Source organism: Apus apus, chromosome 3, assembly GCF_020740795.1.
Source record: "Apus apus isolate bApuApu2 chromosome 3, bApuApu2.pri.cur, whole genome shotgun sequence".
In the NCBI taxonomy this organism is placed as follows: Eukaryota; Metazoa; Chordata; class Aves; order Apodiformes; family Apodidae; genus Apus; species Apus apus.
In genome coordinates, this window is record NC_067284.1 from 91,113 (window position 1) to 114,927 (window position 23,815).

At 44.2% G+C, this 23,815-nt stretch overlaps 1 protein-coding gene across 1 annotated transcript in view; it reads right to left on the reverse strand.

Annotated features, from left to right (window-relative positions):
* Positions 1-15,344: 15,344 nt before the first annotated feature.
* Positions 15,345-23,815, reverse strand: part of SLC24A3 (solute carrier family 24 member 3) — a 116,812-nt gene continuing 108,341 nt past the window's right edge. The window contains exons 15-16 of the mRNA XM_051613706.1: positions 17,298-17,363; positions 15,345-16,271 (exon numbers count right to left, since the gene is read on the reverse strand). Of these exons, the coding sequence (XP_051469666.1) occupies positions 16,122-16,271; positions 17,298-17,363 (216 nt within the window). The 3' untranslated portion in view covers positions 15,345-16,121. The remainder of the gene's footprint in view (positions 16,272-17,297; positions 17,364-23,815) is intronic.

The following is a 23,815-nucleotide window of genomic DNA, read 5'->3' on the forward strand; positions in this document are numbered from 1 at the left end:
ATGCATCTTCCTGACAGCTGGGAAATGAGTAAGTGGAAATACTGCAAAACTGCATTTCCAGCTCAGTAGCACTTAGTTTCTATCTGTCTTCAATTTGAAGTATTTTTTTTAATCCTGTAGAGGGATGTGGGAGCACTTTGACATCCCAGCTCTCAAAAATCACGTGGACCAGAACCCCAGTTTCTCATTAAGCCTCTGCAGAGTGTAGGGCAAGAGCAACCCAGGGGCATCGTGCACCTCCTGAGCACTGTGAAGGAAGACGCAGGGGTCATGGCACCTGAATCCCATCTACTCCCAAGCAGCCTCAGTAGATCAAGGAGCAAGCAGGGAAGGCGCAATAATGAGCCTCCAGCTGCCAACGAAGGCTCATTCCAGCTGCCTGTGTGCCAAAAGCTATTCCTTGCTCTACAGCCCATGCCAAAGTGACATGAGAGTAGTGATGAGATCTCTGTCCAGGGAGACAATGGCTGCCAGACACTAGGCTGTGAGTAATCCTGAGGAACTCGGGAAGAATCAGAGCCATACTCTGACCACACTGCTGAACACATCTCTTTTTTTTGAAGTGACACTGTGTGAGGAGGAGGGAAGAGGTGGTAGGACCAGTATTCCAGTAATCTCTTCCTCAGTTGACTTGAATTGGGGTTCCAGACCCAATGCTGAAGCGCAGCAACTTGAGCCAAGTCCAGTTTGGACATTAGCTTTAAAGCACCTGGCAGTACCAGACACTGAGTGACCCAGCCTCTGCCTTCATCATGATGGTTGTGGTACAGCAAATAAGAACACACTCTCATCAGCTTCCAAAGAACACAGGCTGGCATTTCCAGTCCTTCTCTTGCCAACTGTCTTAATTTGCAGGAAAGTAAAGATTGTGAGTCATCCTCTCATCTTTACAACACTACTGAAGGAGAAAAAAAAAGGGGAAAAAACACAGTGTTTATAGCCTGGCCAAAAAATTGTTTGCTAAAGTCAACTGTGCTTCATATATCCAGTTACAATGAGAAGTGACACACATCATACAAATTACTGGAAAACAGATCACTAGGGAGAGTTGTGATCAACTAATTATTTGTCACTTCAGCACGATGTTTTAACAGTGCACTATTTAACTAGACCCAACAAAAATATAATTACTAATGTAATCATCTGCCCATCACTTCCCAAGACTTCCATTGCTCCACGTGCATCCAAGTGCATTTCTGTGCCTACAGGCAGTGCCATTCTAGGCAGCAGCAGCACTGGCTTTATTATCTCTTGGCAGCCAAACCAGACCACCACAAACTTGCAGGAGAATCAGGCACTCCCTTTGCTGAGGAAGCAACCAGACCGCCAGAGGGAGGGGAAAATGCCTGCAGCTATGTTAAAAGCTCTGGTCTTTGTTAGTGTAAGGATTCACATTACTCAATGGCTTTTAAGTCACAGTCATGTATTTTGCCTTCAGTTTGGAGCTGCCTGTAAAAACAGCTAAGACCTACAAGGCCAATAACCTGAGGACGATAAGCTCCAAGCATAACTCCTACAGAACAGGGCAGAAACTGGCTGGTCCAGAAGCTGGTGTGCAGCCTTCGAGTTTCAAGGATCTCCTGAGACTGAGCTAAGAGTTGAAGCCCTTGCTCTTCTCCAGTGGGGAGCGAATTAGTGTGTGTGGAACAAGAAAACCAATTACAGAGATAGACAATATTGGTATAAAATGCCACTAAGTATCATTAATATTCCTTAGAAAGGCCAAGCACAATGAAATCAAATGGTAGGAAGCACAAGGACAAGAAAGTACCTGAAATGTAATACATGCAAGTCCAGGTTCATAAGCAGTTGGTGCCATGGACCTCCACTGGACCCAGAGAACTGTACCTACTTGTACTTGGTGCTTAATCTTCAGCACAGAGAGCTGTGGCAGCCAGGAGCAAGGACAGAGCTGCAGCTGGGCCAGGTTCTTCAGACCTGCTCAGTTAACGCAGGGTCAACCACAGGTGGCCTGGCTTGAACGGAGGATCTCAGTAACAGAATTAAGTAGCTTTTCCAATAAGGATGCCAAGGTCTGGCCTGTGAGGTTTAATGTTTTAATCTGGTGTCTAAGTGTATCGCTGCTCTAATCACAGCCATGGGGGAGTCCTTCAGTAGCTGAAGAGTAGAGAGACCATCAATAATCCTCACTGTGCTGCACAGCTGAAAGCTCTCAAGTGGATTTATGGTGGAAATAAGGTATACACAGAAACTCATTCTTTTCTACTTGAGACAAAACTATCCATTAATATCTGACACAGAGCATACTCTAGAAAACTGGAAGCAGATATTGAAAATGAGCAAATCCCAACAGGCCTAATGCATATGTGATACACCAGTTATCAATATTCAATCCAGCAAACTGTCACTCAGAACGGGTAGCATTCCTGTTGGCATTTTTAAGACTGTATGTCCGAGATGGCATTGCTCTGCAACATTAGAAAATCCAAGCTCTTGCTGCAGTCAGCACAAAAGAATTTCAGGCAGGACAAGTGTTGATTTAAGTTCACACACACAAAGATAATAGCAGCATTCTCTTTTTAATGTTACTTGTTTAAGACATTTCCACTGCAGCTGATACATTAATTATGCCACTTTTTTTTCATTCATTCTTTAAAAGGCTCATTTATAAAATCTTCTTGTGTGAGCAGTTGCAGTGAGCAACTACTCTGGTTTGAAGTGGTTTCGTTGCACCTGTTCTCCCCAGGCCTTGGTATTTAATTCCTTTTGTTTATTCTGTGCTACTCTTCTCTAGTGATTTGTTTGGCACGGTGAAGAAGGTTCACACCAAGCACAGAATGCTGTTTGTTTCTGACAGTCAGGGGCTGCAGATGAGCATTCTCCTCTGCTTGCGAGTTCAGCCAGTTAGAGCAGCTGGAGGGGAAGTGGGCAGATGCTCAGCCTTGCTAAGAGGGCCAGTTGCCATGGCAGGAGGGAGGAAACACACACACTCCACATACCTGCGGTTTGTCCTCAGTCCCGTGTCCGTGTAATTCCCTTCCAGAGGCACAACCATATGTACTTTTGCTTCAGGAGCTTTCTAGAAAGCACAATGTGCTGAGAGTACCTATGTGTATCCACCTCCCAATGCCAAGGATTAGGATCTGCAGTTCCAAGGACCTGTGCAGCCCACCAGCAGCCTGAAGGCTGCCTAGGAGAGGTTGTTAGCACTGAAAGCCCCAGCCATTAAGCACTTGGTCTCCAGGGTGCAGTCAGCCTGTCTAGGCACCCCATGCCAGGATGGGGACAAGCCTCAGATGGGAAGTCACACTAGCCAGCCCACGGAGATGCCTGCAGCTGAACCTCCAGAGAGTTGTATGGAAACGCCTCAGCCACTCTGGGATGGGTCACCCCATCACTTCTCCTAAGAGGCGGCTCCGATACGTCCTGCTCTGCAAGCACACACACTCTTTCTGCTGCTTGTGTCCTACGAGGCTGCAGCACCAAGAGGCTAAAAAACATTCTGCGTTGAGGCTTGTCTCCAGGCTCTTCCTCCTTCCTAGGTTAGCAGAAAGGAAGACAAGTGCTTGAGTTCCTGGGGCATGAGGTACAAATCCTGGTTCCCCAGACGCAGCAGCCACAGCGCTGGTGTGGGCGGCTGCGCAGCGGGACGTGCGGCTGCGCCGTGAGGGAGCAGCAGCGCGGTGGGTTTTCCTGGCCTTGAAAAACAGCATTTGAGAAGGAAAGCCAGCGTCCTGCGCCAGTACAGGCTAGGGTATGTACATACAGTACAATTTGTCTTGTGGTATAAAGGGAAGGAAAGATCAGCCATGAAGTCTGCATCTTGGGGTCTTTTTTTGGGTTGGTTTTGTCAATTTTTGGTTTCTGCGGGTTTGACGTTATTCCAAAGATTAAAACAAATAAGAGAAGACATTTCCTTCAGCAACAAGGACATTAATTAATCAGTCCTCTTGCAAACCCGATTTTGGGATGACTGAAGACTTCAGTTACCAGTCAGAGGAGATTATGCTGAGAACATCGGCAGATGCAGTTTCATTGAAGCAGCAGAGGATGTAACAAGAAATAAATAACTGGGCAAAATAATTGGGCAGAGCCTGGAGGGGACTGTTGTCTGCAATTTGGAGAGAAAAGATCCCTCATTTCTGGAAGTGGCATTTCAAAGCGAGGGCTTTCAGGGTGGTAAAGACACAAGTCGGGCCTCTGTAAAGCCAGCTAGAAGTAACTTCCAAAGGAAAAATAAATAGGATTTGTGCCCTAGTTTTGCATCTTTATGACGGATAAGCATGGCCATGTGGGAGAAGGGGATTAGTTTTCTTTTCACCACTTTCTACTTCTGCTCTTATGTTTAATTTTTTTTGTTCTGCACCAAGAAGTCCTATCTTTGCTTAAGAAAGGTTTGTGATGGCTGAGGAATAACTACAATGACAACACAGCAACAGCTTCTAGAAAAGCCACAGTGAATACATGAATATGAAATACACTCTTCAATAACTCCTGCAGCAAAAGCAATGATGGTGCCTTAACACTCTGCTTTTCTTAGCTTTAATGAAAGCAGCTAGAAATTCAATTACTCCCCCTGACCTTTGAAAACCAATTTCTAACTTTCCAGGCTGTAAGTTACACAAAATTTTTCTAAAGTGAAGTAATCATAAGGCTGAATCAAAAAAGATGCAATTTGGCATATCACCTTGGCAGGGGACAGGGAGTGAGAATATCTTTAGACTCCAACAGTCAACTGGAACAGCTCCAAATTGTGACAAAAAGCATTATTCTATTTGAACCAGAAAACTAGTCATGGGGAAGTCTCTGCAGAGATACAGCATCCAAATGGATTCCAACATAACTTTTGGGTTGCCAGCACAAAGTTGGAAAGCAAATAATTGAACCAACAGAAAATATTTTCAAGCCAACTGCTGGGATTGCACTAATTAAATACATTTTCTGCATGAACATCAAAGGCTGCGCCTCATCCCTGCACTCATGGACAGAGACATGGGACCAGCATGTGTGCCTTTCTGCACCGCATGACTCTTCTGCACCTGGACACAGCTGCAGATGTGTAAATAAATAACCTCTTCTGCCCAAGACACACCACAGCTGCTTGTGGAAAAGGAGGGTAGGTCAGAAGAAAGGCATCACTTTGGCAGCAGCTGTTGCAAAGACATAAGCAAAGGTATTTTAGGTGAGGTATCCAGTCCCAATTACACACCTTTTCATTCAGGGATCTTGAGCCCTTCTTTCAGAGAAAGTGTAATGGGAGGGGAGATCAGCTGAGAAGTCCCAACCTTCTCATGCCATGAAGTAGAAGCAAGGAGAGTCTTGTCACCAAGGCAGGCTCAGAGTTAGCAGAGAAAATTGCAGGCTGCTTAGCTGGGGCACAAAAGCAGCACAAGTATCTTTCTACTCTAAAGCATGCCTTCTAACAGGCCTTTTCCAGAGGCTTTCTGCAGCTTTCCCTAATGGAAACTGGCTGCATCACAACCATTACAATAGCACCTTTGCCTCATTATTATTCCAAGCATTACTGAAAATATGACTCCGGGAATGACTTGGGAGGGAAGGCTGGGTCTCATCACCTGTCAATGGCTGTCAATGGCTGAATGGTCCCAGGCACAGGATCCTTCCTGCTGGGATAGTGACAACCAACTCCCACTGCCCTCTGTCAGGAAGAGAATAACTAGCCTTAGTGCAGTAATTTCAGATCTGTATTGTTGGAACAAAGCAGAACTGGACTCGTTATAGCACATAAAACTCCCTTAGTGTTTGCTTCTCTTTGGACTCCCACTTGTCCGGGTGACAGGTGGTACACATGCCCTTACAGCAAACCCCTCTAGGTGGTGGAGGAAACACAAAGTATTAAAATACTTTTTCCTTCTTCCTTCACCCCTAATTCAATGCTCAGGTCAAACCTGCTCTGCTCAGGTGGTACAAAGTATTCTCAGAGTCATGCCAAATGTGGGATTATGACCCACAGGGGTGCTCTACTCTTATGTCCAAGCACACCCTGAAGTGTTAAGTTAGTACAAAGAGAGGATATTTTTATTGATAAACATTATATTGTTGTAGTGTAGATGTCCGACACATAATTAAATCAAATGACAAAACATTTAAAGTAATTAATTCTAATAAAACTTTTTGATATTTCATAGACAATAGTGCTGTGAATTTTGTTTATAGTATAACACATTAAAAACACAGAAATACAAGTTTCTAATTTCATAGGTTACCAGCAAACAGAGAAAAATGCATGCTTTCATTTGTTAAATTTGTAACTTACACAGGCAAGTGGAACAACTATGCATCGAAGACTATTCTACAACAAGTTGTAAAACAAACAGCGAAAGACTGACCTTATAATACTTGTACAAGTATGACAAAACCATTGTAACTCATTTCAAAAGGTAACTAATGTTTTGTCTGTGGCTCCACCATTTTAACACTTCTAAGCTGATTTAATAAAAAGCTATTTTGAGTAGAATGGTATTACCAGAAACCACTGATTATGTTTTCTGGCTGGCTGTAAATGAACAAACATTTTATGTGCATTTTCACTCAGTTCCACCTACATTGTCTTCCTTATGGCTAGAGGCATCACACATCTTCCTGCTCAGTGAAAAGGAACCCAAACAGTGTCCTTTGATCCCAAACAAAACAGAAGGTGCTCGTAGCAGTCACTTATTGCTGTGCTTTCTGCAGCTGTGATGCACCATGAGGTAGAAAACTCCTCAGGTACACAACTCAAAGAACTCTGCAGGGTTTCACCACAGTTTGCCTCAGAACGAGCCACAGCAGGGATTGCATTCAGCAGCCTAGGACTTCAGTCATGACACAAAACTAAGTTTGCCATCGTAGCTCCAGGAAATGATCACATCTCAAAAAGCCAACTGCTGGGCCAGGAGGTGGTTTAAGCACACACCATCCCCCTGCTCCCAGCACTGGGGCCCTCCCTGCACTGAGCTGGCCACAGGGTGCAGACCAAGGCTGGCTCTGATGAGGTCACGGACACGCAGCTACAACAGTTTGGACTTGGCTCCAAAAAGGGCTGGAAGGGGCTGGACACGTCCCCAGAGCCCAGATGTCCCTGCACCCGCTGACTCCCTCTCCCTTGCCAACCCACCTTGGCTGCAGGGCCAGGGGGCACAGCCTGTACCAGAAGAAAGCCGAGGGCAGCTTCTCAGGAGACCCTGCACCCACCAGCACCCATCACCCTGCAGCGGCAAGCGGGGCCTGATGCTTCTGAGAATGCAGCTCTGTTTTAGTGCAGAAATGGGTGCTACCCATGTGCTGGGCTAATGAAAGCCTGATCCAGAAAAATGCTAGATGAGCTGGGGAGGAGGATGAGGTGAAGGAGAGGTCAGGGCCCCCTGAAACCTGTGCAACATACCTGAGGACTAATGGGTCTGTCTACGTGCCCGTTTTCTCCAGTGAAATCCTGCAATGCCAGTGCACGGTCCCACAGCTGCGCTTGTGCGGGGGCTGCAGGCCAGAGGGAACGTCCTGCCCGTGGCCACAGGAGCTGCAGCTGGAGAGGGGCACCCATCCTGCCCTCCTGCACATCCCCCATGGCTGAAGCTCTGAGGGATGCCCAGGAACACTGAACCACTGCCAAACTGTACCAGAGGAGCTCAGATTGCACATGACTTCCACAGACAGTCAAAAAACCCCAAACCAGCATCTTCCTACTTTGGTTTCAGCCTTGAATAGAGTCAGTCCATGTGAGGATGCAGTAATCTATCATTCCTTTAGTCATCTCTTACAAATCCTTCCTGCATGAAGGGCCTGGTAAAGATGTTCAGCTTTACAAGAACAAAGAGTGAAGCCAATAAAACTGTTCCTCAAAGGAACATGAAGTAAAATTTGTTCCTGAATCCTCAGTGCATGGCAAAGTTCACTGCATACCACCTCCTCTCTCAGGTAGGCAGATTGCTGCTTGCACATTTACACAGCCATGTGACAGATGAAACACACACTTGTGAAGCAGGGATAAGAACCGAGCCAGAGACACCGTTTCTGGCCTCTCCCCCCCTCCCTGCTGAAGGAACTCAAGTGTTTCTCAGCAGGCAGCAGTACCTTTCATCAGGGCGGCCAGAGCTGTAAAGGTCCAATAGTATTCTGGCAAACCTCTGTGTAACTGCAACCCTTGCAAAATTCACCAGTGTCCCAATAACACAATCACCAGCTTTTCTGGTGATTTTCTTTTCTCTCACTTGCATTTCCTCTCCACGGTGACTGAATAATTATGGAATCACACTTTGTGTCCTTTGCTTCTGTCACCCATTAAAAAAAACAAAGTTATTCCACAAACATCTTGCTTTGGCTTCTTTAAAGAACTTGCTGCAGTTTGAGTTCTGTGCTTGCTCATTTGACCTAAGCATTGTGCAGTTTCACAACATGATTTTGAGACACAGAGATGTACGTTACACTCAGAGGCTCTGACTCCCCAGTGAGGACTGCTGACAGAAAAGGATTGTTTCTGAGAACCTTGGACGAACAACTCGGCTGAGCTCTGCCTGGCAGAATGTGCAAGCTTGCTTTGTGCCACTCGAGCACTGAACAAACCTTGAGGAAAGAACATGCAGTACTTCATGCAATCAGCCCCTAGCTTCCCATTTTTTCTTTTCCAATGTGAAAAATCCCCAAGCCTCAAAGAGCTGATCAAACACAGGCTTCTAGTTCTGTCCCCCACCCCCAAACACTGTCTGTAAAATGACTCCATTGCTGCTCTTGTACTTCCCAACCTGCCCCACTGCAGTTGACAGCGACAGCCACGTCGTGATGTGTTCTGCAGAGGAGTCTGCTGACCTACCTGCAACCAAAGCAACACAGTGGAAATGGGGCAGTGCCACATCTGAGTGGTGGGACCATTTTACTGCAGGGTTTCAAGGTTGGGATCCTTGCCTGCTGTAAACAATAACCTTCCTGTCATAAAGCTGGGACAGTACATGTCAGCTTCACCCAAGCATCTGCTGGCACATGACAGCTGTTCTAGAGAGAGCTCTTCACATTCAACCAGAGCCATATACTGTTAAAGGGAACTGGTGAAAACCAGGCAAGGGAAGATCACTTCCTAACTAGAAGAAGGTTATTAACAAATAAAAACCCCTACTTGTTGGTATCTTATCAAGGGTGAATTTAAATTACTGCAAACAATACCTTGTGACAGTGATATTACAAACATTAGAGTGCAACGAGTATTTTCTATTTATATATTTCTGCTCTTACAGATCAGGAGCTGGACACTGCAGAAGCATCTTTGGGTCTCTCAGTGTTCCTCAGCTTCTCTACTAATATAAGCTACAGGAAGCATCCATGGAGGTCTGGCCACCTTCTATGGAGACTCTAGAGGATGGTACAATGCTTTTAATAGCTTAACGTGCTTGGTTCCTGATTTATGGAAACCTGGCCTTAGTTTTAGGTGAGGACTGAAATTAGGCTCCTGAATCTTCAGCGAGCAAGGGGAAACATTTTTTTTGAATCAGGGGCTCAGCTCTTACTGTACCATAAATAAATAAATAAAATGTATAAATACTTCAGTGCAGAACTTTCTGTCTCGTGTCTGCTCTTGCTGCTTTGTCAAAGCTGTCTCTATGTTCAGAAAATGCAACCGGAATGTCAAATGACTGACAATAATTACTATTAGAAATACCACCGAATGTACAACAATAAGCTGTTTCAGCTTTTGACCTGCTATATTGTAGATATCTGCCATGCACCACTCACAACACCTTGCTGCTGCAATGTGGAAACAAATAAAAACTAGCAACCATCTCTTGCATTTATAAACAGATGTGTGAAAGACTATCTTAAATATTGATACACTTAGCATCTTAGGAGCTGCCATGGTAGGGCTTTATTCCTATGCAGGTGGCAGCTGGTTACCACAGGGCTTAATTTTAACAACAGTGGACATACTAGGTAAAGTGCGCGTGTCTCTCTCTCTCTCTCTATATATATATATATGTTTGTTGCTTGAATATAAATCATACATATATTTAAAAAAAATAACGCCCAAAATCTGCCAATGAATTATATGAATTTATAATTGAGTCCCTCTGTAAAACTAGTGTAGCATTGTCTGACTTCATAAGGCATAAAAGGCCCAGGTCAGATCTATAACCACATAATCAGATCAATTATGTTTATTGTATCATGAGTGTCTTTGCATAAGCAGAACGGAGCAGGGTTGTATCCTTGTATCCATTTCATTTGTTTTGAAGATATGAATTATCCTCATATGTGCAAACTGCCCTTCAAAGAGTCCTTGGAAAGACATTCCATGGAAATTCTCCCTGTGCACTGTGCAAGGACTGGCTGTTTCAATGGTCTGGTGCATTTTCAAGGCAGACAATAGGCTGGCACTGTTTGGAGGCAGGTTGGTTGAGACTGGTTGCCAGGTAAAAATCTCCTTGCATTTTCTCCCATCGATTTACTAGATTAAAACCTGTGTCCTATTTCTGTCAGCCCAGTGGAGGAATTCTGTGTGGAGGAGGATGTGCCCCCAGAACAGCTGTGCTCCCACAAGTCACTGTCCACCCACCTGCTTAAAACTAACAGCAGTGCTGCAGGGTTTATCTTCTCCCTTGCCTACCCCAAGCCTCATTCCCTTCTTCCCTCAGCAACAGCTTAGTTCTTTTTTCAGCATTTGCTAAGAAACTTACAAGATGTAATTTTCAGGCTGTAATGCCCAGGAAGGTCTGCCTTCCTTGGCATCCTACTTAGGCACCCTATGGAAAATTAACCCTCTCTCAACAAAGGAAAGTCAAGAAGTGACACAGATGGTAACATAGGAACATGTCCTGCAAACTGTCTTTCATTACCATAGTCCTGCTAAGAGCAATTATTCCTTTTTACACACAAGCTGCACCAGGACCCAGAGTCAGGATTTAAAATCACGTTTTTGTGACATGACTTTCCACTTCATTTCAAGTGATGGCTCCAAAGTTGGCAACAGCATCAGAGGTCCTGGATGTGACCATTCTTCACCATCTTTATGCCTTACAGATGCAGTTGTATGTATGAAGCTGGGACACAGGGATGTCATTAGCATCTCCATGCTAATGGAAAACCTCAGAGGAAAATGCTCAGCACTTGAGCACATCTGTTACCAACTGCAACCATCCGTAGAAGTTCAGGCCTGCAATGTTAAGTTTTCCTGCAACTGGCAACAAAAAGATTATGCTAAATCATTGCTGTAAAATTATCATGTTGACTTTTAGCACCATTCAAATCCTACCTGGCAGATGAAGATTGTATTGACAAGATTTCTGTCACCTTGCTGGGGTGTGGAAGGTCTAAAGCTTGTTCTGCCAGGCTACTTGAAAAAAAAGAAAAAAACCCCAAACCCTACCTAAAATATGCCACAATAAAGTAATGTTGGCTATATAGTACATTACAAAATCTGTTGCTTTAAACAAACTGTGCTTTTCTAGAAGCCTTCCTGAAATTAGATGCTGTTGCCCAAACTTGAATAAGGTTGGCCTAGATCTCAGGCAGTTTCAGGGGAGTGAACAAAAGATTTCACCGCCAAATTATATCCCCTGGTGCACAATGAAACCAGCTGCCTTTTCTGCCCTCACTGCTTTCCAGTGAGTAAAGAAAACTTTTTTCAAAAGGCATGGATTTGTCTACACCTGAGATTGATTCTGCAGATTCAGCCAAACAAGTCAGGGAGTTTGGATGGAAGTAGATGTATTTATGAAATATGCTTCAGCTTTGAGTCCACAAAGTGATAATTTACAGAATATTAATGTAAATGCCCTTAAAGGTGCCTAGTTGTATTAATAATTATTGATTTATCTACCCAGATTAAAAAAAAAAAAGTTAATTCATCTTTAAAAACCAAACTGCAACACTCCTCTTCAAGACTTAGAGCTGCAGACATGTACACTGACCCTACAAAACCACCACTGGGGTTTAGCCACCGATTTCAACAGAGGCCAACTGCTGCTCGAGTCAGTGGACACTGAACATTCCCTTCCTTTAACTTCTAGCCTTGCATTACCTACCTACTTTGAAGTGGCAGAGGTCTTCCAAATGTTCTAACTTCCACTGCTTTCCCTAAAAGCATGACTTTAAACTGATTCAGTTAAAGTTGCACAAACCTAATATGGACATTCTTACCTGGATTTAAGTCTATTTCAGACTGAGAGTGGCTATGATCACACGAAACTTCATGAATACAGGGCAGATTTAAATCCAGCTAAGCATATTCCACTGAGATCGATTTTTAAAGTATCTACTTAAGCAAGTTTAAAGCTCCAGTGGTGTAACTTTGAAATAGATAAACCCTACAGTATTGCATCTCTGAGTTTTACTTCAAAGGATTTGGGCTTAAAAATTGTTTTCATATAAGAAACATTTGTAAATCAGAAAGTTATGGTTTTCTAAAAAGTTATCAACAATATTCAATCAACACTTCATCTCACAACTATTGATTTGGTTATTTGGAAAAGGCATAGAAAAATTCCTATTCTGACAGCACAAGATTATGTGTCACCTACACTGAAGTTTGTTTTTCTTGCACTAGGTTGCTATTCTTCCTGATTTGTTTTGTCAAGATAAAAGCCAGTCATGCACCTATCTCTCTGTTAAGAGCAAGCATTCATTTTTCACAAGCACTAATATCACAAATCCAAAGCATGATAATCAATTGATTTCAATTACACAGATGAGGACTGAAAACTAAGCAGACAAGTAGCATCATGGGAAAAAAACACAAAGTATACCAGTGAAAATCTCGCCCCATCCACACATTTCAGGTTGGTGCTCTTATCACAGAGACAATCTACCAAAAAGTGCAGTACATCAAAAACAAACAACAAAAAAAGGCGGGGTGGGGGGGGGAGGGGGGCAGGGGCAGGGAAAGAGAGAAAGTATAACATTCACCTTTGGTAGGGACAAAAGCAGTTTTTCCACCATGTCTTTAAACCTCCTCCTATACTATCATATCCCATCCCTCTGCCTTTGAACCATGGTCAAAGGAAGGCCATCCACAGGTTGAGCAGAGCTGAAACTAGCAAGGGATCATATCTTGAAATCAGGTCAAAGTCAGAGCTGCAGTGGAGCGCTCTCCACTGAGGAAAAGGCTCCTTCATCTCCCTTTGAAATACTCCTTAAGAATCATCTGAAACTGCCAGGAGTGGAAACAGAACCAGCTGGTTGGTGCAGCACCAGAGCAGCCCCAGAGGTGAAGGTGACCCTTGCTTTCAGAAGAACAAACCTGCAAATGAATCATGGTCAGATTCAAAAGCCCAAACCCACGTGGCTTCACCCGGCACCCCCCGAATCCCCACACCCTGGGCCTCTCCCCCAGCCCCTTTGGGCCTCAGCTCCTCCTTCCCACCAAGCCCCATCTAGCCCTGCTGTGCTGGCCTGGGCAGACTCAGGCCCTGCAGAGCTGCTCACCAGGACAATGACCCCAGGCACTGGCTGCTCCCAGGCAGGGGGGCACCTTCCCTGGTCAGTTCAGATATGGCACAGGTAATGGCAGCTTAACGTACCTTTTCCTTCTGCTGAGAACAAACAACTTGAAGAACATCCTTGCACAACACCCAAGTGTCAAAACAAGGTATTTCAGGTTTTACACACAATGCAAAGCTATGATAAACTACAGTATTTAATGCACACCAATAGGAAAAGTTCCTAAAAAATACTCATGCAGTTTTTGTGCCACGGGATAGGTAACGGCTATTTCGTAGAAATAGATCCAACTGGCTCCATTGGAGCAGCAGTATAAATATTCAAAATAGAAGTAATAATAGGCCCTGATGTGAAACTTTTTTTTTTTTTTTTTTTTCCCTCCAAATCTGTCCCTTCTGTCAGCAAGGAAGCACTCTGTTCAGGAGCAACTGCATCTTGCTGCAAGAGTACAGCTGTGTGTTGGTTGGGTGGAATTCAGTGAAACGTGCCATTTTGTTGCTAACGTTGTTGGATTTAAGGAAGTATTTTAGGCATTTTAGTGGTTCTTATTACTATTAGTCTCATTAACAACAACAAAAAAACCAAACAACAGCAACAAAAACACGACCACAGGAAGGTACAGTGGGCTTCCTACCGCAAGAGGACCTCCAGCGGGCACAGTTACAAGAAGGCTGCTCAAACAGGCTGCACAGCTTGACAAGCAGCAACGCAACTGTTCTCCAGATGGAAAATGATGAGCTGGACGTGTCCTTGACTGTCCCTACTGCCTGTCCCTGGACCCTTCCTGCTTCTCGCCAGGGATCCATGGGCACATTCCTTCCACCAAGGCCAAAGCCACCCTGGCTTTTTCCACCAGACACACCCGGCACCGCGGCTGCCGGTGCCTCCGCACGTCGAGTGTGGCAGGGACAGAGCCCGGGCTGAGCAGAATGAAACCACAGGGTGCAAAGAGCTTGATTTACAGCATTTTGCCCAAAGAAAATTAAACCGAGAAAAATCACTTCCGAAAGTGCGAGTGAAATAGAATTGGGCTGTCTGTGACAATGGGGCTCTATTTTTTCTTCTTTTTTTCTTAGTTGGAGGGTTTTTTCCTGCTATAGTTTAGGGTTTGGTGTTTTGTTGTTTGCTTGATTCTCCTTTCTTTCTTTTAGGCAGAGTTTGTGCCTTTACTACCAATATTTGCCACTGTTTGTACCATAGACAACAACATTCACCTAGCTGGCAGTATCTTAATACATTTCATAGTAGAACACATACAAGAAAGAGGAAAAAACATACCATATGAATCAGAAGTGATCAGTGCTCAAAGTAAATACAAGGGCCAGCACTGGCAAGAATCCACAGTATCAGTACATACAAATGAAGCTGTGATGGTGTTTCTCATGGAGTGGAATTTGCCTGCATATTAATACAGAATTATACAAAATCTAGCAGGGATATTGGAACAATGAACAGCTAAACTTTCACAATAACTTAAGATCTGTGAGCAAGTCTGCATTGAAGATATCCCACATTTTTAAAAGTGCCATCTCTCTCTCTCTGTGTCTTCCTCCCTCCCAAAGGAGGGGTGATGAATCCACATGATCTGTTATCAGTTAAGTTCAACCGCTTAAGAAGACAAATATCTGGCCAGGTCCAGTGTATTCTTTCCAGAGTGGCAAATTACAACTTCAGTAACTATGTCTGTGCAAAATATGCCTCTTTCCTTTTAAGAAACCAGTGTCTGTAACTCATTTAGAAAAGTTCCAACACGGACTTAGGTCCTTCTCAGAACAAGTAAGACATGAACTATTGAATCCCCCCAAAACAAGAAATCTGATGAAGCAGAGGAAGTTCTGACCTTCCATTTCAACAGGCAGATGATGAAAAACCAGGACATCTCCTTGGTAGCTCTCCTGGGCTGGCGATCAAACTATTGCTTGGAAAGACCATAAACACCTTAGTAATAAAACTCCAACATTAGTAAAACGGTAGCAGTGTTTTACCCTTTGAATCCAGGTTTACATTGCCTTCCTCATCACACCTGTACAAGATTCATTATTTATCGTAAAAAGTAATTGTCTGTTGCCTTGACAGTCTTCTTTTAATATGCAGTAAATCCATTCATATGCTGAGTACCTTGAATTGTATTCCCATATTACACTGCCCTGTGACCTTTGGATTGTTACAGGAGAACCAGCGCTCTGGCAATTAAAAGAATAAAACAAATGAAAAAAACCCAAAAAACCCAAACAAAACCCCTAAACCAAACCAAAAAACCCCACCTAAACAAAAAAAAAACAAAACACCAAAACCAAAAAAACACACTCCCAAAAAATTCCCATGGTTCTCCTTGAAAATCAGCCCCTGTACGATGTACCCTCTTCTGCATTGTAGCAATAGTATTAAATCATAAATTAGGTTAGTCTTCCATCAAATAACTTAAAAAAAAAAAGGAATTGTAGCAGACCAGTTTTGCCTGGCTTGATGCCAGTTAGCAGCCAGTTCATTTTTAGAGTCCCAGTCACACTGTTCAAAAACTGAGCTAGGAAATTAATGTTGAAAAAAATAATCTTCACATCGATGCAGGATTTTTCCAGGTTGTGGGGGCCAGGGAGAGGGCAGACCTGGAGGGGGCCACGGGTCCTATGAACAGTGGGACAGACGTCAGGACTCGGAGGTGCACCGCGCTGAGGAGACGCCAGCCATGTTTATATTGCACAGGTAAGAGGGAAGTTCCTCCCGACAGTCTGGCACCTGCGTTAGTGATCTCTGCACATGGGCAAGTTCACAAAAGTGAAAACATTGAATTCTGTCATGATGGAGAAACACAGGAAGATGCCGTAAAGGGAAAGGCACACACACCCTAGCTTCTTATCCAGTTTCCATTTGTTCATGTGGACGCCAAAAACCTACAATAAACACAGAGTAAGCCACCACAGCAGGAACATTTTGAACAAAGTGGTAAATCCCCATCTCAACTACAGGAGCACAAAGATGACTATTCCCTTACTGATCATGGTCCCATGGAAGCAATACCAATGCAAGTACTGCAACAGGAGAGCTGAAGTAAATCAGAGTAGCCCCCTTGCAACCATGGAAGCCAGACCAACTTAGATCACCTCAAATCCTGTAATTAATGTTTCTGCAATTCTGTAATTATGTTTCTGTAGTTAATTTCATTCTGGCAAGAAATTCCATTTAACTAAATCAGAAATGTTTTCAGGATTCCTGATTCCTCTTTTTCTTCACCAGGAAGAAAGGCCAGATTCCTTTTGCTTCACAAGAATTATTCATGTGCCCCCACACCACAGTCTAGAGCCACGCAGTCTAAGGCTGCGCTTGACTTTGCTCCGTTTGCTTCCACACAGACCTCTGAAAAGATTCAAGTGCTGATGTGCAGTGCACAGGAGGACTCCCTACAGCAGCCGGCCTTGGGATTTGGAAGATGTCACATAAATCCCCTCTCTCTCTATCATTTCTAGTCTCTATGTTGGACCTGGACAGGTCAGGGAAGATGAGGTCCGATTTCAATGGAAACACTGTCATGACCACTGTTTGTATTTCAGGAAGTTCCTACAAGGGGCCAAAGCAAACTGTCCAGCATTTTGTCTGCCTGTCCAAAAGGAGAATGGATCTTATCAGGTATGAAGGGATCTGCTTCAACTCTAGCAGGAAAAACAACTAATGATTACTAATTGATCTCTTGGACTTCTCCCATGAAAGCTACAGATACGAGAGCCATCATGTGACAGCAACAGCTTCTTCTGCAAAATGCCAGATTCAGGTCTCGGCAGGTTTACAATAGGAGTGACTATTTCTATCCCTTAACAACAGATTTTGCAACCAATCTTACAGCTGGAAAAGAGAAAGGAACAGGTGAAGAGTTTACAGAAATCACTCATTTGGAAATGAAGAACAAAAGAACATATACATACTGTGACAAAAACAGATGCCAGCAGGAGACCAACAGAATAGATAAGTCCTCTGCTGTTTAAACGAATCTGTAAAAAGAAGAAAGTTCATAAAACCATGTCACAAATTCAAGCAACAATACTTCTATCTTCTGATAATTCTGTAATCCTAAACTGCTGAGTTGCTAAACACTGGCTTGCAAGATGTAAGTGCCAAGTCAAATCCTTACATTACAGATTATTTTGCCTACTCCCTGTTGCTTACTCTAAAATGCTAAAAAACCCTAAAATGATTCTGTGTAACTACAATTCAAAGTTAAAGCTACTTTCCTTGCTACCCCAAAAAAAGCAGCAGATGGATAGGAAAGACAAATACTATTTTACAATAAATTCCTGTCTGGATTTAGGTCAGGAATTCTGTTTGACCAATGCCAGTATCTGTAAAAACTGTCAGTATGTAATACTTCAATCAGAAAGAAAACTACAGGAAAAGGAAGCAAATGAAGCAGCTGGAATTATTTTAGCATGGAAAATGTCTAAATTCAACCTGAAGTGCAGACGGTGCTTCTCAGTTACATCACTAGCCTCCATAAAACCAGCAGACATTTGGAAAGACAGTTCCAAAGGCTTCTGTGTCTAATTTGCTGAGGACAGTGCTTCCAAAGAGAGGTGTTCAGGGATGCTTTCTTTGGACTATCTGCAAGGCTCCTCTCTGGAGGTCATTCAGGGGAATAAAAGTTACTACTAAGGATTATTCAAAAGTGGAAAGTGTATGCTAATTATTTATGACAGCTTTATGAATGTAACAGCAGAACACGTGATGCTTGATCCCACATGGGCAAAGCAAATGTGGCAACCCCTCACCAGTGTGAGGAGCAATTTTCTCTTGCAGTGATACTGCATGCAGTTTTCCACATGCATTAAAACACTTGAGTAAACACTTGAGCTTCACCCATATTAACAGCTCTCAGCTCTGGCTTGACTAACAATGCTCCTATACCGGACCATGGAGGAAAACATTAGCTATTAATAAATCTAAATAACAAGAACATTCCTTTAGGAGGCTTGATTATTCCCATACAATGAAAGGATTTCCTGGGAGAGGTGAAAGGGTGTGTTCTAATGCAGTTTTCACTTTTCTGTGCTTTTCTGCTCTGCAGAAAATTGGACCATTTATTAGGGTCATCGCCTAATACTCTGTCATGGGACAGGAGGATTAAAACCCTTCTATGTACACAGCAAAGGGTGGTTTCCTTGGGTGAGGAAATGCTAGCTGTGGAATGCACTTTGTCAGGAAGCTCATTTGGCTGAACTGGATACATAACACAGCTGGGCTTTCTGGAAGAAAAAGTGCAACTCTTTGGGTAAAAAAGCCTTGATGGTGAGCTCAAAGCACTATAAAAGCCATGCAGAATTCCAGATGTTTCCACTGTGGCTCAGGAGCTGATGCATGCATGCATGCCATGCCATGGAGTAGGCAGAAAAGGGACAAAAGAGGACAGAGACAGCAGGTGAGAAGAGTTCTAAAAAAATGAGAAGCAAATGAAAACCAACCGAAAGACAGATGGAACAAACTGACATCGAGGTAAGCCTGTCCCCAAAGCAGATTTGCCCTTGGACAGCTGGGAGATGGACTCCATGGATGGGTGCTGGGTACAATGCCAGATGCACCAGACTTGCAGTATACAAGCTGTGCAGTTGCTCTACGTTCACACAATTAGCCCAGTTAATTTGTCCTGCTGCTTCTGCACAGAGCAGCTCTGCATGGAGCCTGCAGGAGTCCAGCTGCCTGTGACGCTGCTCTGCTGGCACAGTCTAAGCTCACCACCTGTCACACCTAGAGCATGGGAATTGCCCAGGCACTGTGCCCAGGGGCAATGGGTTATTTAAGACACCCCAGGGCAGGCTGATTTACACTAGTAAGACACCCCCTCATAGCAGATAAATTTCCTGTTTCAGCTATTGCCCAGATACCTCTTATTGTAAATGTTTCTTGGGGAAATACAGTGCTTTGAGATTCTTGCAGACTTTATAGCTCATATTGAGAAGAGCATGAAAGCCACCTGGGATTGTTCAGGTCCAAAATGCAATAGCAGTCCAGTTTTTGAGGGATGTTTTTTTTTGCTAAATATTCTCACTCCAACAAAGAAAGGTCTCCCTGGAGCTAGATGAAACTCACAGCCAAGCATTTGGTAAGGGGGTGTGCAGCCTGAGGGCTTGGAGAGGTGTTCTGCAGTAAAGCCTGTGCTGGTGGCTAAGGCATTTCCAGTGTCAGGTCAGCCAGCAGTGACCTGCCTGACACACAGGTCACACCAGCAAAGAACCCACGTGTTTGGGCTACAAGCACACAATCCCTGCTATGAGATCTGCTACTGGGCACTGGGGTGTGTAATTCTTGCATTAAGAGTAATCAGAGCATTGCTGCCAAAGCTCTTGGCTACCCTGTGCCTAGCTGTGGAAGTGTTTCTCTGAAACATAGTGGAAACCCGCAAATACTAATGAAAACCAGAACATTTAATTCTAGCAAACACAATTACTTATCTATCACCAACAAAGAGAACATACTGTTTCAAAGGAGACAGGTTCAGATTTGCTCCAGGTCTGCTGGGACTCTGCCCTGTACTGCACTAATTGGTGCATATCAGGGGCTGCTCATCAGAACAAACAGGCAGGTGTAACAGCTTCCCTGCTCTATCCTACCTGCTCATGCTAAAGGTTTTCCTGCAATCCCTGCTGTTTGGCCCAGGTCCACATTACAGCCCTTCTGTCCACAGCAATGGCTGGAATCACAAAAGCCACAGCAGTATATGTGCTGGGTTTTTAACCTCTCCAGCTCTGGTAGCCTTTCAACATTCTCTAATCTAACGCCCACCTTTTTATTTCAAAAAGTAATCGCACAGAATGGTGAATTGTTTTACACAGTATTGCTCAGTGGTTGTGAGACAGTTAAACAGACACTGTTCACTTATTTCTCCTTTATCTCGCTTTAGTTCTACACTTGCCTAAAGGATAATTTCCTTGTCTGCATTTGATTTTGGACTACCTGCTGCTGATTCACAGATTTCCCCTAAGTCTATAGCTCTGGAAATACAATTTTAACTGACAAACTATTCCCACTTCTCTGATTATCACTGCCCTATTTCTTATTGTGACTTCTAACTGTGAGCACAGGAGCTCAGGAGATTCTGAAATCTGGTACAAAAGCTTAAGAAAAATGTGTCCTTGATCTGTCAAATTAGGGTAGAAATCAGTCAAGCAGCCTCTTCATGAGACAACTGGCATTTCCTGTGGGAGGCAATGGAATAGGTTTTCTCAAGGTTTGTGACAACATATAAAAGTTCAGGGGAAACAAGGCTGCCAGAATGGTCAAAACTCACAGTAAAGGAGGAGATAATTTCAGACCTTAGCAAAGAGCAGAAAAAGGGCCTCAGCTAGAGTCTTCTTAATTATAGAAGGAAAAGCTCAGTTCTCTGTTCCTTTAAGAACAGGAAATGTTCTTTCCCAGGAGAGAACTGTCTGCAGAGGAAGAACTCCCTCATCCTGCAAGGAGGATAAATCAACATTCCCAAATGCTCCTTTGAGGTTTGGCTTGTATCTAGAGGCTAAAGCAAGCCAGAAGAACCTTCTGTTTGGACTGATCACACATGAAAGGTTTTCAAGTTCAAAATCTGCTCTGCCTGAACTTGGAGGGAGACTATCTCCTTGCTTCTCCTGCAGCAAATACAAAGATGCTGCCACCAGCTCCAGCAATTTCCATGCAGCTCCTGCAGGCAATAGGGAACTGAGGCTGAAGCTAAGCAGCAGAGAAAAAACAATGGTAATAAAAGAAATGCAATTCCATCCTTCAGTTCTTTCTTTGGCAGTTGCCAAAGGGAAAACAAGGAGCTATTGCCATAACCCAAACTTGTTTTGCTCCAGGGTCCAAAGATGAGAGAAATTAACCTAATTCAGGATTATTAGAAAGACTCTGCTATTTTTTTGAAAGGGACCTCGAAAGATCACCCAGTCCAACCCCCCTGCCAGAGCAGGATCACCCAGAGCACATCACACAGGAATGTGTCCAGGCGGGTTTGAATGTCTCCAGGGATGGAGACTCCACAGCCTCCCTGGGCAGCCTGTCCCAGGGCTCTGTCACTCTCACAGGAAAGAAGTTTCTCCTCTCTGTTTCCAGTCCTGCCACTTACCTACCTGTGTGACCTCCAGCAAGTCCATTTAATCTCTCTTTGACAGGTCCCCTCTTGCTCTTTTCCTGTCTTATTAGATCACAAGCTGTATTTTCCCCCCTCAGGCACTATCTCATCAAGTGAACTTGTTTAAACAAGAAGTCCTGATTCTGTGGTTGCTGCCAGGCATGTGACAAAACTAGGCAGTAACTAGGTCCTTGTGGGACACGCTTTCAATGTCCTGATATCTCACAACCAGCCACAAGCTTGCAGGCTGCATCTCATCCAAAGCTCTCTGCTTACCTCAAATGAAAATTCACCATCTGTAAAACAGGCTCTGAAACAGCCATTTGCCCTTAGGGAGCCTGGGGAATTGCTCATCCTACCAAGGGTGCTGCAGCAGCTGAAAGCACCGTTAGCAGTGAAAGTGCTCTGCACATTCTGAACAAAACCCCACAGATCTGCTGGCTGGGAGCAGCTGCTGGGCTGGGTACTGTGTGAAGCCACTTTACTGCCTGTGGCTGAGCATGCACATCATGACAGGAACCCACACTGCCGCAGCATGCACACCGCAGCACACAGAGGGACAAAGGGACAGAAAGCGGGAGCACCATAGAATCATAGAATGTCTTGGATTGGAAGGGACCTCCAAAGGTCACCTAGTCCAACCCCCCCTGCCCCCCCCCCAGCAATAAGCAGGGACATCTCCAACTAGATCATGTTGCTCAGAGCCTATGAAGTCTGACCTTGAATGTCTGAAGGGATGGGGCCTCCACCACCTCTCTAGGCAACCTGTTACAGTGATCCACCACCCTCTTATTAAAGAACCGTTTCCTAATGTCCAACCTAAATACACTCTTTTTAAGCTGAGAACCATTACCCCTTGTCCTGTCTTCACTTCTGCACTGTAACATGCCAGAACTCTTTACACCAGCATTAAGAGAGAGCAAAACCTAGCCACGAGGGATTCTGAGTCAGGCAGCCTGGAACAAGAGATACATACGGATTTTACAGAGTAAGATATTAAAGAAATACCAGACTCTGGAGAGCGTCCCGAGCGTTTAGACTTACAGAAAAATAAGGCTGGAGGGGGCTTCTAGGAGGCTCTTCTGCATTAAAGCTTAATTTTCAAATCACACAGTCTACTTTTTTTGGCTTCTACAGAAGCTCTCTACTTTCAGCAAAAGCTTACCTTTCCCACGGTCCTATTGAACATTCTGGGGAAGCAATCATGGGTTTGGATAGCTACGCAACAGTAATCATGATCAAACTCTTTTTGTCTTTTACAAACCTCTCCTTCTCTCTGCACAGCAGGCAGGGGCATCATGAGGGTTTTGAAGAGTTCCTCTTTTGGAGGAGATGCTACAAGGACAAATCTGCATCCTGCCAAACACCAAAGGAGCAGCACTAAATTGTGACTCTTAGCTCGGAGCTTACATAGTGCTTCTGATTCACAGTCACACTTAGCAGTCAAGCAGGTTGGCCTGAGCCTGAGCCCCTTCCCAGTGCCCTGCCCGTGCCAGCAGCCCGAGGCTCAGGAGCAGGAGCTCCTTGTCTTCTGCTCCTGCTGACCTTGTGCCTGGCACATCTGCAGGACTCCCTCCAGAACTAACAGCACCTTCTAGCTCTTACTGCTGTCATTGGATTACACCTCACCCAATCTTTTCTGGCAACTTAGCAATACTTAAATAATTAATTAGTAATAACAGGGGGGATGGAGTGGAGGTGGTTGTTTTGTTTTGAAGCCAAATTATCCAAGGATTTGAAGAAAAATCCAGGAACAGCAAGTGAAAACCCAGGAAACTCTCTTCACTAATTGTGGGGCCGTTTCCAAGACTGCCTTTTCTAACCACGTGATCACGCTGCAGTGAACATTCTGGGTGTGCAAAACAGTAGTGACATTGTTATGCCTCCATGAAAGCTGACTGCTTCTGTTCAGCCACTTGTTTTCATCCTTTTCCACAAAAATATAGATGAGCTACAGAGAAGCTGCTCGTTAAAGAAAGGGATTTTATTTCTATGGCATTGCTTCCTTTTGGCACTCCTACATTCAAGAAGAGGGAAGATCCACGGAAGTACAGGCTGGTCATTCTGACCTTGATCGCTAGGAAGGTGATGGGAGCAAATAATCCTGGGAGGCACTTCTAAACATATGAAGGACAAGGAGGTGATTGCAAAGAGACTTACAGATTTATGAAGGCAAAATCATGTTTACCCAGCCTGGTGCCTTCTCTGATGAGGTGGACTTGCTGGAGGAGGGGAGAGCACCAGATGTTGTTTGCACTGACTTTAGCAAGGCTTTTGACATTGTCTCCCAAACCTCCTCATAGACAGAGGAAGAACGACTAACTAAGCGGACAGTGGAATAAACTGACAACT